The sequence below is a fragment of the Colletotrichum lupini genome, chromosome 1 (genome assembly GCF_023278565.1).
Source record: "Colletotrichum lupini chromosome 1, complete sequence".
NCBI lineage: Eukaryota > Fungi > Ascomycota > Sordariomycetes > Glomerellales > Glomerellaceae > Colletotrichum > Colletotrichum lupini.
This window is the reverse complement of record NC_064672.1, coordinates 892,149-914,361: the sequence shown is the minus strand read 5'-3', so window position 1 is coordinate 914,361 and position 22,213 is coordinate 892,149. Positions and strand designations below refer to the sequence as shown.

General features: G+C 53.8%; 5 protein-coding genes across 5 annotated transcripts; 4 read left to right on the top strand and 1 right to left on the bottom strand.

The window, feature by feature from the left end:
• Nucleotides 1–19: 19 nt before the first annotated feature.
• CLUP02_00292 (uncharacterized protein) lies at nucleotides 20–8,958 on the top strand (the record flags this gene model as incomplete). The annotated part of the gene is made up of 24 exons (XM_049279344.1): nucleotides 20–57; nucleotides 145–169; nucleotides 247–347; nucleotides 472–487; nucleotides 580–642; nucleotides 803–968; nucleotides 1,009–1,205; nucleotides 1,282–1,374; nucleotides 1,424–1,972; nucleotides 2,028–2,111; nucleotides 2,224–4,734; nucleotides 4,789–5,012; nucleotides 5,077–5,161; nucleotides 5,423–5,587; nucleotides 5,648–5,734; nucleotides 5,791–5,810; nucleotides 5,874–5,921; nucleotides 5,998–6,044; nucleotides 6,121–6,250; nucleotides 6,369–6,483; nucleotides 6,684–6,825; nucleotides 6,898–7,009; nucleotides 7,068–8,803; nucleotides 8,843–8,958. 24 exons carry the CDS (start codon nucleotides 20–22, stop codon nucleotides 8,956–8,958), a joined length of 6,870 nt encoding a protein of 2,289 aa, XP_049135301.1.
• Nucleotides 8,959–11,092: 2,134 nt separating this feature from the next.
• CLUP02_00291 (ubiquinone/menaquinone biosynthesis methyltransferase) lies at nucleotides 11,093–12,544 on the bottom strand (the record flags this gene model as incomplete). The annotated part of the gene is made up of 3 exons (XM_049279343.1): nucleotides 11,093–11,759; nucleotides 11,816–12,233; nucleotides 12,418–12,544. The coding sequence occupies 3 exons, from the start codon at nucleotides 12,542–12,544 to the stop codon at nucleotides 11,093–11,095; spliced, it is 1,212 nt and encodes a 403-aa protein (XP_049135300.1).
• Nucleotides 12,545–13,139: 595 nt separating this feature from the next.
• CLUP02_00290 (aminotransferase class IV) lies at nucleotides 13,140–17,012 on the top strand (the record flags this gene model as incomplete). The annotated part of the gene is made up of 7 exons (XM_049279342.1): nucleotides 13,140–13,220; nucleotides 13,286–13,547; nucleotides 13,621–14,836; nucleotides 14,907–15,341; nucleotides 15,829–15,928; nucleotides 15,990–16,094; nucleotides 16,158–17,012. 7 exons carry the CDS (start codon nucleotides 13,140–13,142, stop codon nucleotides 17,010–17,012), a joined length of 3,054 nt encoding a protein of 1,017 aa, XP_049135299.1.
• A 906-nt stretch (nucleotides 17,013–17,918) lies between these two features.
• On the top strand, nucleotides 17,919–19,493 carry CLUP02_00289 (major facilitator superfamily transporter; the record flags this gene model as incomplete). Its single annotated transcript, XM_049279341.1, has 2 exons — nucleotides 17,919–18,083; nucleotides 18,195–19,493. 2 exons carry the CDS (start codon nucleotides 17,919–17,921, stop codon nucleotides 19,491–19,493), a joined length of 1,464 nt encoding a protein of 487 aa, XP_049135298.1.
• Nucleotides 19,494–20,662: 1,169 nt separating this feature from the next.
• On the top strand, nucleotides 20,663–22,143 carry CLUP02_00288 (dehydrogenase E1 component; the record flags this gene model as incomplete). Its single annotated transcript, XM_049279340.1, has 2 exons — nucleotides 20,663–21,295; nucleotides 21,370–22,143. The coding sequence occupies 2 exons, from the start codon at nucleotides 20,663–20,665 to the stop codon at nucleotides 22,141–22,143; spliced, it is 1,407 nt and encodes a 468-aa protein (XP_049135297.1).
• Between the last annotated feature and the right edge of the window lie 70 nt (nucleotides 22,144–22,213).

Sequence of the window (22,213 nt, the reverse complement as noted above, 5' to 3'; positions counted from 1 at the left end):
GTACCTTAGAGTAGCAGAGATGAGGGCCCTTGCAGGCTTCGATGTCATTGATGGTTTGTGCATGTTGCTTGGGTATTACGTATTGTTCCGCCGATGATTGAGAATATTGATCGTTCTAAACGTTGAGGTTGCAGACTTGTGTAGCCAGTCGCCCGCTATCTTTTTTCTTGTTCGTTTCTTTTCGGGGTTTGTTTGTCCTTCCTCCCCGCCCTTCTTCTGCGCCCCCCGCTGTGCCTGCCCATGCAGTTATCCATCCTGCCGCCTGCCGTGTCTGCCCCCAACTTGATGCCAAAATGGCAGCCAGTCAGTTCGCAGCTCCTTCCCCTCAGTCTTCAGTTCTTCAAAGAGTGAACGGACGATACGTACCTCACTTAGCCTAGGTACCTTAGGTAGGGTTTAGGTAAGCTCAGGCACGGGTACGGACGCATGCACGACTCAAAATGCAATCCAACTCAGCTGAACGGACGATAGACTAATGTATCATGAGGTAAGAGGATGCCCTTACGTGCATTAGGTAATCTTTTGGTTATTCGATGCTTTGCTTGCGCGACCCTGGGCCACTTGGTGTTGACTGCCCAGTTGAAGGATAGAGAATTCAGTCCCGGATATTCCACAAAGCCTTCCAGACCGAATTACCTAAGTGTTTGTATCCGTATACATCTCCTTGGACGTTATGATCTTACATGAGGTAAGGTACCTGAGATATTATGAGTACGCCAACTGGGCAGTCCGCACCTAAGGTACCTTATTGTTGGCAGTTCATTGCAGGCACCCCGTTGGCTTTTGGCTGGGCACGTGACAGGGAGGTGGCCTTTTGTGCCAGACCACCGCACTTTCCTCACTTTACTTTGACTGGCCGCTTTTTCCAAAGCAACGCCTAGCCCAGTTCTGGCTGGCGCTAATGCAGTCCTGGTGGCGCCCTTCTCTCCAGGCTACAAATGACACCAGCCGATTGGGGGTCGAGCCAAGTACTCGGTACTTGTTCCCCTCAGACCTCCACTTCATCAGTCCCAGCATTTCGCTCGCTTCCGACACCCATAATGGCACACTCTCAGGGATCGTCTCTGCAAATAGACTTGTACCCGTCTACTTCCGTGGTCCCCCAAGTACACTACCTATCTGATCTCCACGACGTGACCTCGACTTTGGTGCTGTACTGGAGAAGGCAGCGCCTGTTCATCGCCCTTTCTGCCAGTCACCCTCACGTTCGCTCGCGCTCTGTCTTCTGCCCGCTCCCCCGACCTGCAGTAGGGGGTTGATTTCTGACTTGACTGGCTGCAGTCCCGTCTGCCTGTCTCTTCCAAGGTTGTCTGCACTGGCACCAATCCCAAATACCTTCTCCAAAAACTCCAGTTCTCGACACAAGACTGGACGGTGAGGTGAACGAACCATTAGATTGTTTGACACCATTCGCCTTGCCGAGCGCTACAACTTCCAACAACTAGCAACGTCCCGTCATTCAACCTTTCCTACCTTGCTCCTCCACCACTACTTCGCCTACCACCACCACCGCTACCTCCACCATCATCTCTCTCTCTACCTCTCTCTACCTTACCACTACCCGACGACACAACACAACGTTAGCACAAGACACGCCGGCCAACTGCCCACCTGGACCAGTCTTGAACCGACCCATCCTCGCCTGTTCCGTGCTCTCAACAGCATAATTTGCCGCTTGCTTTTTCTCTATCACTCGTTTGCAACGGTGGACTTCTCCAGTCTTTTCAACTCTTATCGTTGTACATCCCGGGTACCGCTCCAATACACTTCCCTCCCGTCCCCATGCGATCTTGAACGACGCGCCGACCGAAGAATCCATACCTGTATCCGTATCCCGATCCCAACCTTGATCCAACTCCCGCCTTCGACACTCCCGTCGCTCACACGCCGCGCCTATGCTGCACTACACCCTCGACAGATGAGAGCTCAACGACGCATTTTTTTCGAACGAGACATTTGGCAGACGAGTGGTGTATTCTAGGGAATAATTGGCTTTTCGGCCTTCCTCAAGGCCATTCCTTTCCTAGATGATGGTGCGTAGAACTGCCCATAACTCGCCACTGCACCCATCTTTGGCACCCAACGTTTCGAGAGCCTTGCGAGTCGTCCTTGTTTAGCATGGCGCGCTGCTTTTCTTTGCCTCCATTTCAGGCCTCGAATTTTACTTCCTGAGCCTCCTTTCCCTGAATAGCACCTTTGACTAACTCTCCGTGCTATCCGCAGACCTCATCTAGACCCCGCGCCGATGTTGGTGGCAGCTTTGCGAGTCGACGCGGTCATGCGAGCCAGCTGTCAATTTCAGACCCCAGCCACCATGTGACCGAGACCATTGGAACCCTCTACGGCGACGAGGAGTACGACAGCGATGGCCGACCCATCAGCTACCTCGGACAGTCCTACACCGACCAGCTCAACAACAAGTTCGAATCCGACCACTCCGACGACGATCCTCGTAGGCAGATGGTCCGTTCAGCGTCGGACAAGACGGGCTTGGGCATGGCACAAAATGGCTCCACGACTCTCAAACATTCACAGACGTTGCCAACCCGGTCGCCTAGCCAGCGAAGCATGTCGTTTGAGAACGGCCCCAAATCGCCGCCAATCTCCTTACGAGATGTTAAGAACGAGTCCTCCCAATTTCCTCTAGGCAGCATCGAGAACCCCAACGACATCGCGCAGGAACTCAACAACTTGCAGGCCCTGCGGCGCATGTCTATGGATGTCGGAAACAATGCTGACCCTGATATGCTCCCCTTTTCCGGCTTGTCCCTAGTCGCCATGCCTCCTATCGCACCAACGGGAGACGATGACGAAAATGATCCTTCACGGTTACTCTGGGTCCCTGCGGCAGTCCATCCCGAGCTGGCCCCGACGGAATTCAAGACCTTCTTAGAGGATCGCGTCAAGACTATTCGGCGGCGATCAGGCGACTCCGGTGACGGCGGTATGGGCCGAAGCGATTCTGGCGGCGGCCTGCGGAGAAAGAAGAGCATGCTCTCACGACAAATCGACAACTCTGGGGGAAGAGGCGCCGTTGGGTACGTGGACGGCGCCGAGAGACTCGGGCGCAAGAGCTCACTCAGAGACTATTCAACTCCTGAGCTCAACCTGAACGAACTAGTCAAGGACCCTTCCAAAGTAGTGCGTGAGCTTTCCGAAGGTGCTCAACCGGAGGCTGGCGCCGAGGATCTGCCCATCTTGCCTGTAGCTCCCGGCATGGGACTGCGCAGGTCAACCCGAACAACCTACCGAAAGAACGGCAGTGTACGCTCAGATCGGTTGCCATTCTCCAAGCGGGTCGCCAATCGACATGCCCACACGGATTCCTCTGACTCCGCGGATACGGTCCCCCCTCTGCCATCTGACGTGCCCGAAGTGCCACCGTTGCCTACGCAGCAAAGAGCGCAATCAGAGCCAGTGTCAGAGAATTTCTCGCGCCCCAATCGCTCAGTCCGACGCCAGCACAAGTTCTCTCAAGATCTGGGCACGACTTCTGACGGTGCTTCGTCCGAAATCGAGGAACCTGTTTCTCCCCTGAGCACACGTCCTGAACAGCAACACCCAACGAGAACATCTTCAGTTTCGGCTGATGCCAAGCCCCCGGTTCCTGCCATTGTTGAGTCGCCAGCAACAGACGAGAGCGCGCAAAGGCAGCAATTCCCCCAGAGGTCCTCATCTTCACAGCATGCCCCTTCACAGCCCCTTATGGACGAGCCTCCCGCTCGTTCAAGCAAACGTCCGGGTTCAGCCAACTCTGCGCCAAGCCCGACAACACCTACGGCACCTCAACAACCGCCACAGGTGCAACAGCAGCCCAAGCAGCAGCAAACCAATGCCCCTAACCACACCTTGAACGACATGGCCTCCCACCCATCTGTCTTACCTGGCAGTGGCGCAAACCGAACCGATACGTTGACGTTCATTCCCACTCTACAGCCAGAGGAGAAGAAGCCAGAAGAAAAGAGGGTGGAAAAGAAACTGAGAAAGGAGAGAGACGATGATGCTTCGAGTATATCTTCGAGCAAATCCTCTGGAGGCTGGTCAAAGTGGCTCAAGGGCGGTAGTGACGACAAGGACAAAAAGAAGAAGGAAGAAGAGAAGAGGAAAAAGCAGCAAGTCGCCGAGAAGGGACAGGACAATGCCCGTTTGGATGTTCTCCAGAACTCAATCGAGGGTGCGTCTTCCAAGGGAAGAGAAAGTATCATTGTGGACCGCGACAACGTCGATAACAAATTGGCCGAAGAGCGAAAGAAGGAGAGCAAGAAGTCGGAAGCCAAGAAGGAGAAGGAGGGTGGTCTCTTCTCGGGCCTCTTTGGCGGTGGCAAGAAGAAGAGCGAAAAGGAGAACAGCAGCAAGAAGAACCAACATCTGCGGGTCTCGGAGGAGGTGCCGTACCGCCCGCTTAAGGCCGATGTCGACTACCACTGGACCAGATTCCCGTTGCTCGAGGAACGAGCGATTTATCGGATGGCTCACATTAAGCTCGCAAACCCGCGTCGCTCTCTGTTGAGTCAGGTTCTTCTCAGCAACTTCATGTACAACTACCTCGCCATCGTTCAGGCCATGCACCCACAGATGCAGGTTCCTCAGTCGCCACAGCAGAGACGTCTGGAAGAGGAGCGTCGCCGCAAAGAACAGGAAGAGCAGTATTTGGCGCAGCAACAGCAGCAGCAGCAGCAGCAAGAGGCGGGGGAGCAGGACTCGACGGGCCAGTACAACTTTGACTATCATCGGGTATGTTAAGTATCTCTACTCTAGTCCGGAGAGCCAAGCTGACTCGATTCCTAGGGCGAAAACCAATACGGTGACCATCCTCATGATGAGGTGGACTACGTTGATGACGCTCAAATTTACGAGTACGACCATGGCGGCGACGTGGATAACGGACGCAGCAATGGCTACCAAGGCCCTGACAGCTATGACCCTCAGCCTGGCAAGCAGTATTATCATGATCAGTACGGGCGTGACGGCAGCGACGACGTAAGGCGCCGGGACGACCGTGAGGACATGTGGTGAGAAGCAGTGGTAGCAGAGGCAGAGGCAGCGACAGCTGTGGCTGTAGCTACTGGTGAAAAGGGCATTCTGGGACGGCGAGACTCCTAGGCTCTGCCTCTGTTGCAGTCTCGAACCTAGTTGGAAGGCGCTGTGCAATCATCCAAACGTATGTGCATAAGGCGGAGTTGATGGATTGAGTGCAACATATATTCAAAGGGGGAACCCATGTGTGGCTTGGCTAAGCCTCCACGAGTCCCTTCATTTTCACATCCTTTCATATCTTCATATTTAGTATCTTGCTGGCTTGACTTGTGGTGGACGGACGGTGGAGTGCTTTTGTTGCAGCACATGTAAACAGTTAGCATAGCGACCGGAATCTTCTGGAGGCTACTTAGGTTCAATCGCGACACGCGGGGAAGAAGAATAGAGTAGCGCAACCACAGCAAATGTGGTGGATCCATTTCTTTGCTCCTCACTTGCTTCCGTGCTTCCCCAATACCTTGCCCAAGCCGGGGGCGAGTCGTTGGGATGTCGTTGTTTCGGCTTCCGGCCTCCGGACTCCCGCCTCATCCCGCCGGGCCTCATCCAAGAGGTTAGACCTCACGTGCCAAGGTTGCTCAGAGGTCTAGGGTATCTTTGAGGTGTGCCATAGTTCTTTGAGAAGAATCCAACACTGTACTGTATATGTCTGCAAGGAGACATTTGCGACGGGACCTGCAGGTCTAAACGATCAAAGAGAGTGAGCTGAGGTGCTGTTCGCCTCCGTTTGAATCGAATGTCGTGTCTATCCCTGAGAGGTCCAACTCGGGGCAGAAGTGAGCAATAAAGTGAGGAGCTAAGGTCCCGGCTGTGTTTAGCGCTACCTACCTGGAAGGCAGCTGCCCGAGCCCCGCTGTGGTGCCTGGAGGTGCCCAGCAGGCTCTCCCGTCAGTCACTCAGCGAGCTTAGGTACCTCAGGTTCCGGTGGAGGTCTAGTGCGATTTGATCTTTGAGGTGCTTAAGTGCTGTTCTGCCTATCCGCCCCATGATACCCAGCCAAGAGGAGTCGCGTAGGTACCTAGGTAGGTAGCTGGAGTTGCTCTGGGAAGGCCCAGCACATTACCTTACCTCTGTAGCCCCTGCCAGCTGTGAGCATCTGCGCTAAACCATTTGGGGCAAGAGCAGCCTCTTCTGGCAGTGCGCCAATTCGTCCGTTCGTTGCTTCCACCTACACCTTGCACTTTTCCTCAACCTCCAGAAAAATATCACCAGCCTTGTAAGGGGAGCTTGTTCCTTTTCTCGTCGCAAACATCACCGTCTGCTCCTTCCAACCTCATTTCCATCTCCGTTCCGTTGATACCCAATTCCTCCCCTCGACGACCACCCGAACCGAGCATCCGGTCACTCACCCGACGACGAACCCCCGAGCCCGATCGTCCCCCCCCTGCGACTTTCAATCGCCCAATCTCCATCTCGCGATTACCTCGACAACAAACTAGCATGGCTGCCGTGAGTTACCTCCTTTTCTCGTCGTTTCAAGCTTCCCAATCAGTATCATACACCTCGTGATGCTTTATATCTCATTGCGCATCTCCCCGCTCTGCTCCGTCCTCGTTGCCGTGATGCTTCGCTGTTCTCCAGCGGGACCTTGACAGCTCCTCCTTGTCCCGCTTCTGGCCCCAGTACTAACATGTCATCGATGTCTATAGCCGCGTCCATACAACAACAACCCGGGCTACATGCCCAACGGAGCTTCCTCGATTCCTCCTGGAGCTGCGCCTCTCCTCCCCAACCAGGGTCGCGTTATCCAGACTGGCCCCATCCGAGTTCTGTGCATAGCTGATGTTCGAGGTTCGTCGCCATTCCATCAAATCCCGTCGGGCGACCGGCTATGAAGCTTGAATCTAACATCAACTTTGATAGGAAACCTCACATCCCTCAACGACCTGGCAAGACAAGCACGAGCCGATCACATCATCCACACTGGCGACTTTGGCTTCTACGACGACACCTCCCTGGAGCGAATCGCAGAAAAGTAAGGAACACTCCGCGACTCTATAATCGACCGTTGTCATTCTGACACTGGTGCGAAGAACCCTGAAGCATGTTGCTCAATACTCTCCCCTGATTTCCGAGCCCGTCAAGAAGGCCATCCAGCAGGGCGGCCCCGGACCCGTCAAGAGCCGATTCCCTGCCAACGAGCTTCCCCTCTCCGAGCTCTCTCTACTCTTGAGCGGCGAGATCAAGCTCGATATCCCAGTATACACTGTATGGGGTGCTTGCGAAGATGTCCGCGTTCTCGAGAAGTTCCGTTCCGGAGAGTATAAGGTACACAACCTGCACATCATCGACGAGGCCCGCTCGATGCTTCTCGAGCTCGGTGGAGTCAAGCTGCGCCTCTTGGGTCTTGGTGGTGCTGTTGTCATGCACAAGCTCTTCGACAATGGCGAAGGAAGAACTACGATCGCCGGAGGTCAGGGAACTATGTGGACTACCTTGTTGCAGATGGGCGAACTTGTCGACACTGCGCACCGAGTTTACGACCCAACCGAAACCCGCGTCTTCGTCACCCACGCCTCTCCTGCCCGTGAGGGTATTCTGAACCAGCTTTCCGTCACCCTCAAGGCCGACTTCTCCATTTCCGCTGGACTCCACTTCCGTTACGGCAGCTCCTACAACGAGTTCAGCGTAAACCCCACCCTCGACCACTACCGCGGCAAGCTCGCTGCCTCCAAGGCCTCTTTCAACGATGTTTGGGAGACGGTCAAGAACGAGGTCGAGCCAGCCATCTCTCAGAACGAGGGCCAGCAGAACCTGCTCAAGAACGCCCTCCAGATTGTCGAGAAGATGCCCACTACTGCTGCGGGAGGCAACCCCTTCGGCGGTCCCGTTGCCGGCCAGGCACAACTCGGCCAGGTCGACGAGAGTGCCTTCAAGAACATGTGGAACTTCAACTTGGCTGATGCCGCATTCGGATGGTTGGTGCTTGAGATTCAGGATGGACGTATCGGAACTGAGATGCGCGCCCAAGGCTTCAACTTCTCACACAGAGGTGCCAAGGCCGCTGCGCCTGTTCCCGCCGGACCTGCTGGCGCTGGCAACCTGCCTGCCCCGGCCCCGCCTTCCACTCAGACTACGGCTCCCCCGCCCACCAGCAGACAGCCGTCATCCCAAGCACCTCCCAAGCCTGCGGTCGCAACACCCCTGCCATCAGCTAAGCCTGGAACTCCTCAACCTGCTGCTGCGGCACCACCTGCGGTCCCTCCCAAGGACGAGCGCCCTGCGCCTGCGGCTGCTAACGGATCAGCCAACGGCCCTGACCCCGTCTCCTCTCCCGCACCCAAGACACCTGCTCAAGATATTGTCGGTCTTTTCATTATGAATGTGAACTCCGAGGAGCAGACTCGTGATCTTTTCGACGGCGAGCACAAGAACAACATCCTCAAGGTCGAGAAATGGGGCAACTCCAACAAAGTTGTCATGTTCAAGACGATTGAGGAACGTGATGCTGCTCTGAACAGCCTTCCCGAAGACCTCAAGACCCGGGCTCAAGAGGACCGGTCTCGTCCCCTCGTCAAGGTTTTCCAACACCGCGAGAGCAAGTTCCAGCCCCGCGGCGGTGCCGGCAACTGGGGCAGCAGCAGAGGCGGTGGTAACTCTGCAAACACTGGCAGCGGCTACCGCAGTGCCGGTGGCGCCAGTGATTCCGAGAGCACCCGTCGTGGCGGCCGTGGCGGTGGCCGAGGTGGACGAGGAGGCGAGCGCGGAGGACGTGGAGGACGTGGTCGCGGTGGCCTCAAGGGCGAAGGCGGCGCCTCCCCCGCCCCCGGTCCTGCTACCCCGGCAGAGTAGGACTCTCCTCCTGAAGCCTTTGATGAAGTATGGAAGATGGCTCAGGCCTCGGAATCGAAGCCACGTGGTCCGTCGAATGAAGTCTTTGAAGCTGTAATGGCCAAGTTTGGCCCTTCGCAAGCAGGGGAATGAAAGGACAAAGATTTCATCGTTTTTTTGCCGGTTATGAATGGGAGAAAGGGGGGCCAAAGAAAAAATAAGTGCTACCAATTCTTGTACGCGTATCTTAATGAGACAACTTGAGGGGGGGAAAGGTGGAAAAGACCTTTTTTTTCCAACTCAAGTTTCCGTTTTTCATCCATGTTTGGGGGTTTTTCCTTCGTCGGTGAGAAGTGCATAAAAGGGTGGTTGTGGTTCTATGAGACGAGAGAGAGAAAGGCCTGGAACGTTGTTTTGGTTCCGAATGTTGAGGCTTTCGCGGAAGTCTTGATGTAGTAGAAACCACCTCTTTGTGAGGTTGATAGTCTTCGAGAAATGGAGTTCCCAACACGGTGCCAACCCAGCGTTGCTGTGCTCTCGGTATCAGTCTTGAGCGAAGATGTTATAGCCCATGGTTCGGTATGCTAAGCAAGAGATTTATTTTGTTTGGTATCAGAATGGAGTATAGATGGCACGTAGTTATATGACGCAGTTGAGAGGCTACCTAGGGCAAGGCTGTGAGGAAGGATCGGCCGGCTTTGCCTTTGGGGGAGTTAAAGTTGCAGTGAAAAGGGGCTGAACTACGTACCATAAGCCGGAGTACCTAGGATGGACAGATGGCTTACAGGAGGGACTTGAGGGCGGCAGAAGGGAACCGAGGGGTCAGCTGGGTTCTATCTCCTTTGGGGGGGTTCAGATTGCAGTGCAGGTTGAGATCGGTCACTTCCTACCCATGAAGGTTAAGAGGTGTGCTTAGCTGCATTCCATTACCTTTGGAGGGGGTTAAGATTGCAGTGTAGGGTATCGCGAGCCCGTCTTCCTCATCCGTGGGGGGAGTCAAGATTGCAGTGAAATACGCAACTCCCAAAGCACCTTGGAATGGCGCTAGGAAATTCCCAAGCCTTTGCAAATCTAATTCTATAAATATCGTTGTTGACAGAACCTTTTCCTCGGACCAGGGTGAGCTTGGCCTCATTGTCAACAACAGATGCATCTTTTGAAACCATGTTCCCAATCCGAAATGACTTTGTTCGATAAGCTATAACATGACAAAGTACCATGCAGGTATCGAGAGTCGAGGTGATACGAACGTTTGTTCCCCTTCGTTGCGCTCTCCCCGGTCGTATTCGTTGAAGAATCGACCACAAGGGTCAAGCAGTTATAATCAATAGGAGGCTATTATCCTCTCTCTCTTTCTCTCTCTCTCTCTGTCTCTCTCTTTACCTCGACCCGCTCCCGTTCGTATTCACTGACGAACTAAGCGTGAAGCCCCCGTGATGAATATGAGTGCGGGGACTTAACATGGTTGAAGTAGATATATGCTCTCTGAAGTTCATAGCCTAGTACCCTAACAAAGGTCATCAACACCGCAGATGTCACCGACACTACCGCCGCTCCGATGTCGAGATCGAAGCAGCCATCCGAGTGGGCTGATCCATCACCTTGGATTACCGAAATCAGAACGCTTTAATATGAAGATGGACAGAGAGTATCCCAGCCGAACAGGAACAACGATGGACGAGCTGCTCAACGAGCCTTGGACACAAAAGTCGCCTTGTAGATGGAGAGTCTGCCGGATGATTGCAGCCGAAGGATAGAATGGAGGTTTTGTTTAAAGGAGTGCCCGTTCTTGTTGTCTTATAAGCAGTAAGCAGCCATGCTACCAACACGAGCTCGATTGTCAGGCTTTGATGGTCTCAATGGGAGATATCAAAGGCTCGTAGCGGCTGCCTTTGCTGTTGTCGATGATCGCTTTCACTGATACGTCTGCGGGGACTCACAGACACGAAATCCAAGAGATCGCAGCTGAGCAGTGTCCCGTCCAGAACACTTAAGTCGTTCAGCCAGACTTGGGAGCTTCAGGCCGCGCTTGCCGTTTCCTAATGTTTCTCCAAGGTTGCTTGAGTTGTGTTGCTTATGAAACAGGCCCAGCGGCCTTTGTTGGTATACATTTAGTGTAGAGAATCTATCTGGGGGTGCCCGCCTTCTATGCAGCCATGCCGATGACTGAATTTCCCTGTGTTGATACATATACATACAGTTTACAAGAGCTTCAAAAGCTCACCAGACCCCTTTTTCCCTTTGTGAATTTCCTTCCTCACGCCCGGATTATCCCAGAATCGGCATTTTACGCAATAGGCTTCATACCCTTGTGAATGGCAGCAACACCGCCAGTCAAGTTCTCATAACCCTCACCCGAGACAACGAAACCAGCATCCTTGATCATGTCCCTGAACTCCGTCTGGCTGGGGAACCGTTCGATACTCTCGACGAGGTACTGGTAGCTGTCCCTGTCACCAGCAACAAGCTGGCCAATGAGGGGGATACCGCTAAAGGACCACCGCTTGTAGATGGCGTTGAAAAGCGGGTAGTCGTCTGCCTTGCTGAACTCGAGGCAGGCGAAGACACCGCCGGGCTTGAGCACGCGGTGGGCCTCACGCAGGGCGGCGGGGATGTTTGTAAAGTTGCGGATGCCGAAGGCGACGGTGTAGAGGTCGATGGAGTTGTCCTTGATGGCGCCCTCGGGGAGCTTCTCGGCATTGGCCTCGAGCCAGGACATGGCGGCCTGCTGGGAGGCCGGGAGGGATCGGGAACGGTCGCGGCCGACGGCGAGCATGGAGGGGTTGATGTCGGAGATTGTGACGCGGACGTCGGGGTTGTGGTTGATGTTGTGCGCCGTGTGGAGCATGCGGAAGGCAATGTCACCTGTGCCGCCGGCGATGTCGAGGATGTGTTGGGGGGTGGGTGGGTTGGAGGCTGAGAGGCCCGGCTGGAGGCCGGAGACGAAGTGGTCCCTGGGAGGAGCGTTAGTGGTGATGGCATGACAGATGTTGAGAGAAACTCAACGTACTTCCATATTCTGTGCCAGCCAAAGGACATGAGATCGTTCATGCGGTCATAAGAGTCGGCGACGCTGTGGAAGACGCCGGCGACGCGGTCGGCCTTCTCAGACTCGGGGACAGTCTTGAAGCCAAAGTGCGTTGTCTTGCCATCGGCGGAAGGGTCGGTTGAGGTGTTGATGGATCGGGAGGCGATTGCGAAAGGGCGGGAGATAGGGGAAGGAGATGTGCTGAGCTGGTTCGAAAGAGATCGCGCGCTCCAGGAGGAGCGGAGGGCGCGTCGGGTCGCCATTGCTATGGAATGGCTCGTTCTTGTCGAGGATGCGTGGAGAGACCTGGGGGCGGCGCGCAATGAAGTCAGTCGATGGGTGCTTGGAGAGCTTCCAGGATGGAATAAATTTTGGTGGAGAATTTGGGGATTGGGTGTGGCTAGTGCGCGCTATGTCGATGACATTGAGGAGTCAAGCCACATCTTGAAGACCAGGGCCCGTGAATAAGGATATCCAGATGGGAGTGTGGTGTTCTTTGCCGGATGAAATGAAGAAATGGCTTGCCTAGACGGTGGCCTCGTTGGAGGTGGCTTCTGTATTGGCTGTGGTCGAAGCCTCCTTACGTGCCGCTCGGTGATCGGCCAAAGCCTTGACGAAGGTGTGAACCTGGTCCTTTGCGAGCCAGATGATAGTGCAGATGAGAGCAATGACCAGGATGACCAACAAAGCGATGGAACCAGCGGGAGTCATGTTGAGGCTCCTCGATCAACTTCTTGATGGAAATTGTATCCGAGGCTCAGTAAATTTGGGGCGAAAAAAAAAGCTGTTTGATGGCGATGAAGTCGGATATTAAGTTCTTAATGGAGGCTGTTGTTTGCGTATTGTGACGAGTGGCGGAGGTGTGTGAAGTGGAAGAGGTTTTTGTGGTGAGTGTGCGTGGGAGGTAAAAAATGAAGGTACGCTCCTTCCGAAGTCATTGCATTGGGAGCGCGAAAATAAACAAAAGTGTGCACTCTTTGTTTCTCCTGTGTGATTTCCTGAGCTGCCTGTGAAGGCATCCAAGTCAGGACAGACTTACACACAGCAAACCGGAGCTCTACACCGAGATTCACCGGTCACCAAACCGCATCCCTGGAAAATCACCAGTAACGGCAAGTGGGGCGATCTATCGATAAGAATCTCCGACTTCCACCCACAGCTGAGTGACACAGTTCCACGCACTGTTCCTTTTACTGTCTCCCGAAGTCCACCTACCCTAGACTCGGACACCCCCGAGACATAGAGAACTATACACTCTGGTACGCTACAGAGCCAGCAGCAACACGGACAAATCCTCATTCCACAAATGATGGATCCAACGTGGGAATCGCGATTTCCACCGACGGTATCCAAGGCATGTAGCCGTTGCCATGCAAGGAAAGTCAAGGTAGGTAGTCACCCTTCTAATAAGGAGGAGTCTAGGTTACTGACATGTTCAAGTGTGATTTACAGGTTCCACGATGCTCAACTTGCCACAAGCAAAATGAGCAGTGCAATATTACTGACCGTGTGACTTACACGTACGCTGCTGTCAAAAGCCTTCAAGACCGAATCATTGAGCTTCAGGCCAGACTCGACGGTGTTTCTGAAGCCACAGCAAGCCAGACTGGTCCGATAGCTGGACCTGGCCAGTTCGATGATGTTCGCAAAGAGGCCGAGGAGATTGGTGTTCTTGCAATTGGGAGGCCGAGCGGCTACTCAGAGAGAATATACAGTAAGTATGGCTCCTCAAGGCCATGAGCTGGTGTTTCAATGCAAAAAATGTTGATCTATGTTTTTTCCCTTAGTGGGCAGTGCCACTGGCTCGACCTTTGCTCGCATTTTCTTCAAGCAGATTAACCTGTCGGGATCGTCATCAGGCTCGCACTATGGTCGCCAAGAATCTTCCAGTCACGATCACGAACTCGTCCGAAACAACGCTGCACTCCCGCCGCAGCCAGTCGCAAGATTTCTCCTGACAACATACATTAGTCGCATACATCCATGGTGGCCGTTCATATCTCTTCCCTTCTTGAGGTGTAGTCTTGCAAGAATCTACGAGGATCCAGCCAGATGCACATTGTATCAAAAGTTTCTGGTTCTCATGGTGCTAGCCCTCGCTTCAGCAACTTGCACAGAAGCCCAGGAGTACCGACGGATGATGGACTTGAACAGCCCAACAGACTACTTCCAGACAGGCCTACAATTCTTTTTGAACATACACGATCACCCGAGAGATCTGCAAGGCCTTCACTCCGTGCTCTTGCTGTGCTTATGGATGTTAGGATCAAACGTTAGAAATCACGGCGATGACGTTTGGCAGATGAGGCGATATACCATGTCAACAGCCATAGAGATGGGCCTTCACCGACGTTCCGTCACACCGGGCGACCTAAGTTCTGATGACCGGGAGATCCGGAACCGGACGTGGTGGTGTGTCTACGCACTGGAAAGACAGGTAGCGGTCATAACAGGCAGGGTGCTCTCGGTCAGAGAGCATGCTATAGATGCACCCAAGCCATCCGCCAGTACTCTCGACGAGCTCACAGATCAAGAGGGTCGTGCGGCGCCCTCGTTCCAGAAACTCAATGTGAAGCTTTTCAATCATCTGATGAAACTACGTCAGATCGGCGGGCGTGTCCTTGAATCCATCTACATCGCCAGAGGTCCTGATGGGCGAGCATCAAGAACCACATTTCAGGAAATATGCAACGAAGTTGAGAAAATCCAGCAAGAATTAGAGAGCTGGAAACGAGACTTGGAAGTCCTAGACTTCAAAGGAACGCGCGAGTACTCCGAGATGAAGATTGAATATGGACTTCTCCTGCTACTCATGTATCGACCATCACCCACTTTCATGATTCCTTCCAAAGAAATGGCTGAGATATGCTCTCGGGCCGTGTCTGGAACTGTTCAGCAGTGGCAGAAGCTGGACTTTCAGTATGGAATCACTGCCGTTTGCCGCTGCATACGGCAAGTGCATTCGATCCTCATGGTAGGGCTGACAGGCTTGTACTGTGACTGGTAAGCTTCATATCTCACCAGAGCCAATTGACATTCCTTTCAAGATTACGAACTGACCATTAGCTACTAGGCACGTGAAAGCGATGAACCAAAGTCCAGAATCCCCTCTTCTCTACTCCCATGGAAGCAATGTGGCATTATGCATGGATCTCATCGAACGCGGAACTGCTCGGATGAAAGAAGAAGGCCTGCTGAAGTATCGCGATCTTCTCCAGGCAGCAAGAATCAAAGTATATGGCCCAAGGACGTGGGAGCCGCCAACTACTCAAACCGAACCTACAGATGCTTCGCCAGTAGCTCCTGTGAACGCGTCAAGTGCACTTGGTCTTCTTGGTGCAGACAACACGCAGTCCAATATGTTCTTCCAAGGCGATGGGTTGGAAACGTACATGAACCAAGTCACGGGGTATTTCGACAACGCTCAACTGGGTTTAGATGAGGGTCTCACTGCTTGGTTTGATACTTTCATGGACGAGTTCCAGTCCAACAGAATAGGGAACTTTGGGTTAAATGATACATCGTCACAATGATTGCTGGCAACACCAAGCCTTCCCTGCAACAGCCATTTGTGTAAGTTGAGTGACCGGTGGCTATCGACACTTGCTAAGCTAACGCCATCGCACAGCCTCAGTTAATCAATTGAGCGCGTGATGTCAAACTAGAGCTCAACATCGGATCATTGTTATCGATTTGACGCCTCATTTCCATTGCATTGGTTGAAGTTAATACCCAAAGACCGAGGTGATCTCGGACTGGGCCGATGATAAGTGGAGACTGGCTTGCGCAATGCTACCATAGTTTCGGCCCTGGCCGAGCTCAGTGCCGCTCAAGACTACCTACTCATTGGGATAAGCACTGGGGCATCTTTTGAGCGTTTTCTTGGCTGATGTCCCTGCAGAACAAAAATCGGGGTTCTTGGTTCTGTAGAAGCGTGGTATTTATTCGAGGCTTGACTTCTAACCAGATGTTCTACGACTTATACGGAATCACAGCGCACAGAGCATCGCCAGCATCATGTCCGAATCTCAGCCAAAGCCTCAACCGGCCACAAGCCACACGGCTGTCCTGAACTCCAGAAATGCTTCTATATTGGTAAGACATATATTCGTCTTGAAATTCTTCATCAAATCACGATACTGACTCTCAATACAAGGTCGGCATACGCGACGGCGTCACCGGCGAATTCCGTCTAGTCCCCAGAGAGCAAGCAACAGTCTCGGTCTTTGACTCCAACTTTCTCATAGGCGATGGAATCTGGGTAAGTAAGGGGCCAAGCCGGCATAGAAAAGTCCAAAGGCTGATCTGATGCTTCTCATTGTAGGAAGGCATTCGTGCTGTAAGAGGCCGAGTCCAATTCGCCAAGGAGCACATTAATCGGCTCTTCCAGTCTGCAAAGGCAATGTACATGGACTTGGGCCTGACAAAAGGAGACCTCCTGTCACTTCTTCACCAGACCTTGGACGCAAACGACATGGGAAACGAGCCTCACGTCCACATACGTCTGGTCGTCAGCAGAGGCCTAAAATCAACACCCTACCAGAACCCGCACGTCAACATCGGCCTGCCGCTCATCGTCATCATCCCCGAGATCAAGGCCGTAGATCCGACAGCCAAGTCGCGCGGCCTGCGCCTGGGAACGACCTGGGTTCGGCGCGGCCCGCCCGACGTCAAGGACGAGCAGTGGAACCACATCTCCAAGGCGACGGACGTGCAGGCGTGCGTGCACGCCAACTTTATGGGCGTCGACGAAGCGCTCATGCTGGACCTCAACGGCTTCGTCAAGACGTGCAACTCGGTAAACTTCTTCATCGTCCGCGGCGACGAGGTGTGGGCACCGACAAAGGATAATCAGATGATGGGTATCACGCGGCAAAAGACCATTGATGTCTGTCGGGCAGCGGGCATCACGGTGCGGGAGCTCGATTTTGCGCTGACGGAGGTGTACGGGGCCGACGAGGCTTTCTGTACGGGGACGTTCCCGTCGCAGATTCATGTTACGGAGGTTGATGGGCGGGTGATTGGAGACGGGAAGAGGGGGGCTTTGACGGACGTGATTCAAAAGCTGTATGCGGCTGAGGTAGAGCGGGATACTGCGAGGTCGAGGGAAGTGATTCTGGCCGAACTTGAGCAGGCTCGGGATCTGAGTGTTCTTGATAAACTAAAGTCAAAGCTTTGAGTCTTCGCGGAGTCTTTTTCAGAATCATTTCGAGAGTCTCACAAATACCAATTGATTTACCAATGAGCACCCTATGTTCTGGAATGACCAAATGCACATTGGAATACACTGTAATTTGCCAAAGAAACCTGATCCAATATCTAGGTGTCTGAATTCAAGCCAGGTTTCCTTCACATTGGAAGCAGGCACAACCAACGTTTCGGTTCGAGGAACGAGCATCATCTGCCTTGGATGACATCTAACGTGAGCCCGCGTAGTCTTTGGCATTTTGCTCGGAAACTTTTTATTTGATAACAAGATAATGATTAGAAAAGGCTCTTCATCACTAGTCTTCCCTTGTCATATATTGGCACAAATGCCACACCATTATTAGCTAACACGGCGTTTACTGCGGTATTACTTGAACGCTGATCTCAACAGTGTGAGGACCGGCGGAGCACGAGTCAGCACAACACCTCGGACTGCACCGATATCTCGACATCAATGATCTCGGTGGGGACCGAACAGAAGCTCCACACTCTCATTGCGTGATACCCCAGAATGATAACGTCAATCGCAGGTTCTATTCTGCCCCGTCCCCATATCGAACAACGATATTGGTGTTATCCGGCAGAGATCTCATTGATATCGAAAAGCCAGGGACATGGGATGTGGAGTTGAGCCATTGAAATACCTGCGGTTCCGCCGCCGACTCAGGGAAGCATGCTTGGTCTTGAGGCCTTGATCTCGGACTTGGACTTCTACTTTCTTGGTTTTTGAGAAGAAAGAGAGCTAGCTCTTGAATGAGTCTGACTGAATTATCTCATTGATTGAGAGTTTGCCTACAAGCACATAAGCTCCGACTTACACGGTTCCGTACTTACCCACCTACCTTACCAAGTAGTTTCCGCCACGCTTCCATTTCCCATGATGGAACCCAAATCAGCCATCGTCGACCACGACGCAACCGAGCAGACGGACGTCAAAGACGTACAAGATGGAACCTCCCAGTATGACGAGACCCTGGCGCCGACGCCCGCGCAAAACAGGCGCATCCTGTTGAAGACGGACCTCGTCGTCCTCCCCTGTGCCGTAATCAGCATGACCCTCGCGTTCCTTGACAAGGCAAGCCTCCCGAAAACCCTCTCCTCTCCTTTCTCCTCCCGTGAACTATCATTAACTAACCATGTCACCGAGATATAGAACGCCCTAGGCTTCGCCGCAATCTTTGGCCTTCGGCAAGACGCGAACCTCAAGGGGCAGGAATACTCCTGGCTCGGCTCCGTCTTCTACTTTGGTTACCTGGCCATGGAACTCCCGGCCCTCTATCTCATCACCAAGCTCCCCATCGGTAAGTTCATCGGCGCCTGCCTCGTCCTCTGGGGCGTCTGCATCTGCCTCATGTCCGCCTGCCACAACTTCGCCGGCCTCGCCGCCATCCGCGTCCTGCTCGGCATCTTCGAGGCCGCCTTGTTGCCATGCATGCTCGTCCTCAACGCCACGTGGTACCGCCGCGAAGAGCAGCCCCTGCGGACTGCACTGTGGCATAATACTTTCGCCGGCGTGTTTGGCGGTATCCTCTCATACGCCATCGGAAATATCAAGGGGAGCTTGTCGACGTGGAAGTACATCTTCATCATCTACGGCGCCGTCACCGTCCTCGTCGGCTTCGTGGTTCTCTTCGCGCTGCCCGACTCCCCTCAAAAGGCATGGTTCTTTGACGAGCGGGAGAAGAAACAAGTCGTCGCCCGCCTCGCCGAGAACCAGACGGGCGTCGACGTCAAGAAGAAATTCGACGCGCAGCAGATCCTCGAGGCCGTCAAGGACCCGAAGTGCTGGTGCGTCTGGGCCTGCGCCATCGGCTACGCCGTCGCCAACGCGGGCATCACAAACTTCAACCCGCTCATCATCTCGGGCTACGGCTTCAGCCAGACCAAGACCGTCCTCATGGCCACGCCGCAGGCCGCGGTCGCCATGGTCGCCGGCGTCGTCCTCACCACGGTATCCATGTTCGTGCAGAACCTGCGCTGCCTGTTCTGGATAGTCTCCGCGCTCGTCGGGCTCGTCGGGGCGGTGATGGTGCACACGCTCGACATCAACCTGAACAGAAACGCCAGCCTGGCGTGCGTGTACATCATGGGCTTCTACAACGTCCCGTGGGTCTTTATGCTGAGCCTCAACTCGTCCAACACGGCAGGTGCTACGAAAAAGAGCTTCATGGGCGTCACGGTGGCCGTGTGCTACGCCGTCGGCAACATTGTCGGGCCCCAGCTGTTCTTGTCGAGCCAGGCGCCGCGGTACCCGCTCGGCATCAGCGCCATGATGTTTGCTTTTGCGCTCATGGCCGCGTCCGGGCTCGTGTACTACCTGCTCTGCGTGGCGGAGAACAAGCGGCGCAATTCCAAGTTTGGGGTGCCCGAGGATAGGTTGCAGGCTGGTCTCGAGCAGGAGAGGGAGGATAAGACGGATGGGGAGAATAAGGACTTCCGGTATACCTACTAGTACTACGATCTTCTGTCGTGAAGCGAGAAGTAGTTATTGCCCTGGACGAGGGCCAATTCAACGTTCAATCCATTTTGATGAAGCTTCCGTGCAATCGCAGTTTGGCAACCAGGCACATGCTGTGCAGTGAATTGATTCAGGAGATGATGCTCTGGAAGAATAACCAAACCGAGCTCTAGTGTTAAACAGGTTGATCCTTTGGGTGAGTTTTCCGCGACTCAAATTATCCTCGTGATTGTTTCTAAAATTGAATTGATGAGGTTAGAATCGGCTTAGAGACCCGGCGTTAGTTAGCTCTTTCCAACTCAAGAGGGAACCCGCACTTCAAGAACGAGACTTACTTGATCAAGGCTCTTGGGAAGTGTTGTCGCATTAGATAACCATGACTTGGTATTTCAGATCAGCGCGGAGTAACCAAAACCCTCAATACACATATACGAAGGCGCTGTATTGTGTAAATCAGTCATCGATAACTTTCTCGCCAAACATCGGTTAGCACAGGCAAACCACCGTCCATAAACATGGATTCGTCTAGTACTGACTTTATCTACATTGTTAGATAAAGTCAACGTAGAGACCGTAATTTACAGCCATGATAAGGGAGAGAGAAAAAAGCTCACCGGTAATACATCAAATCGGTCCATAAATTCATGCGGTATTAAACCGTCGCGAGAGAAATAAAAGTCACAGGTTGGCTTCTGATTCGGTTACGGGGGAACAAAACAGTCCCTAGACGCCAGCACGGAGCAAACCATAACCTTGTCGATGGGCTGGCTGCTCGGTCATGGTCCCAAGACACAAGCACCCCTGTCCAAGGTTCGGTTTCTCTTATCGATAGGAATACACGCGGGGCGCGGGGAAAGGATGGAAAGCTCAGTAACGGCTTTCAGGGGGGTTTGGGGGAAGTCACCACTGCTAACTTACCTTATCGGTACCGGCTTACATCGGCTCAGCCATGACGTCGCAACTTCGGCCGACGATAGACGGTCTTCCTCGGGATAGCTGCTGTCTCGGCATTCTCCCTCAGTCCCTTTGGCACTCTGGCCCTCTCAACTCCTTTCCCTTTCGTCTCTGAAATTCTCGTGTAATTAAGCAAGGCTTTGTGATCATCTCCTTTCAATCAATTGACTTTCTTTAAAGAAAAGATCAAAGAAGGAAAAGAAGCAGAGATGAGGACCTCCAAGATACTTCGACGGGCACCCCTCGGCGGGCTGGCCCTCCCCCGAGCCGGAAGCGGTCTTCCAAAGACGACATCAACACCGACAGCAGGAGCAGCGGCGGCAGCAGCAACATCTCAAACCAGACGAGCAGCAAGTAGCCTTTCCCAAAGGCCAAACGCGAATCACGTCTCCTTCCCCGGCGCCGTAAAGAGCGCCTTCACGAGCAGCCTCAAGTTCGAGACGCCGGGTGACTACCCCGCCGTGCCGACCTACCGCGTCGTGGACCAAAACGGCGCCATTGTTGACGACGCCTTCGTCCCGGACCTCGACGAGGCGCAGATCGTCAAGCTCTACAAGGACATGGTCTTCATCTCCGTCATGGACCTAATCATGTTCGACGCCCAGCGCCAGGGCAGGCTGAGCTTCTATATGGTCTCGGCGGGCGAAGAGGCGCTGAGCGTCGGCTCCGCGAGTGTGCTGACGCCCGAGGATGTCATCTTCTGCCAGTACCGCGAGCAGGGAGTATTCAAGCAGCGGGGCTTCACAACGGCGGATTTCATGAACCAGCTCTTTGCCAATTCGAAAGATCCCGGTAGGGGGAGGAACATGCCGGTGCACTATGGTAGCAAGGAGCTGAATATTGTAGGTTCCCATGACCGAGACGGCACCTCTGGAGGGCATTGGAGGGTGCATAGGCTAACACGTTGCTCGTACAGCATACTATCTCGTCGCCGTTGGCAACGCAGCTTCCGCAAGCTTCAGGAGCAGCATACGCTTTGAAGATGCAGCGGATGCAAGATCAGTCGATACCCCCGAGAGTCGTTGCAGCCTACTTTGGCGAGGGTGCGGCGAGTGAGGGAGACTTTCATGCCGCCCTCAACATCGCGGCTACAAGGTCATGTCCTGTAATCTTCATCTGCCGAAACAACGGCTATGCTATCTCCACGCCGACATTAGAACAGTACAGAGGTGACGGAATCGCCAGCCGTGGCCTGGGGTACGGCATCGACACCATCAGAGTAGATGGTAACGATATCTGGGCTGTCAGAGAGGCTACGAAGAGGGCCCGTGAAATGGCGCTCGAGAATGGGGGCCGCCCCGTCTTGATCGAGGCCATGACTTACAGGGTGAGCCACCACAGCACGTCGGATGACTCGTTTGCCTACCGTGCTAGAGTCGAGGTTGAGGACTGGAAGAGGCGGGACAACCCCATTACGCGTCTGCGCAAGTACATGGAGGCCAAAGGCATGTGGGATGAGGCCAAGGAAAAGGAGTGCAGAGACTCGACTAGAAGGGAGGTGCTGAAGGCGTTCAAAGAGGCCGAGATGGAGAAGAAGCCGCCAATCCGAGGCATGTTCGAAGACGTTTATGAGGAACTGACGCCGGATCTGAAGCAGCAAATGGCACAGCTACGTGAGCACCTAGACAAGTACCCGGATGAGTACGAGTTTGGTGAATTCGAGGGAGGCAAGGATAGCTTGAAGGCATAGACGAGCGGGTCCTGCATGATACCTACTTGGCTAGAGAAGAAGTGATTAATGCGGAATCTCCAGCGCTGTG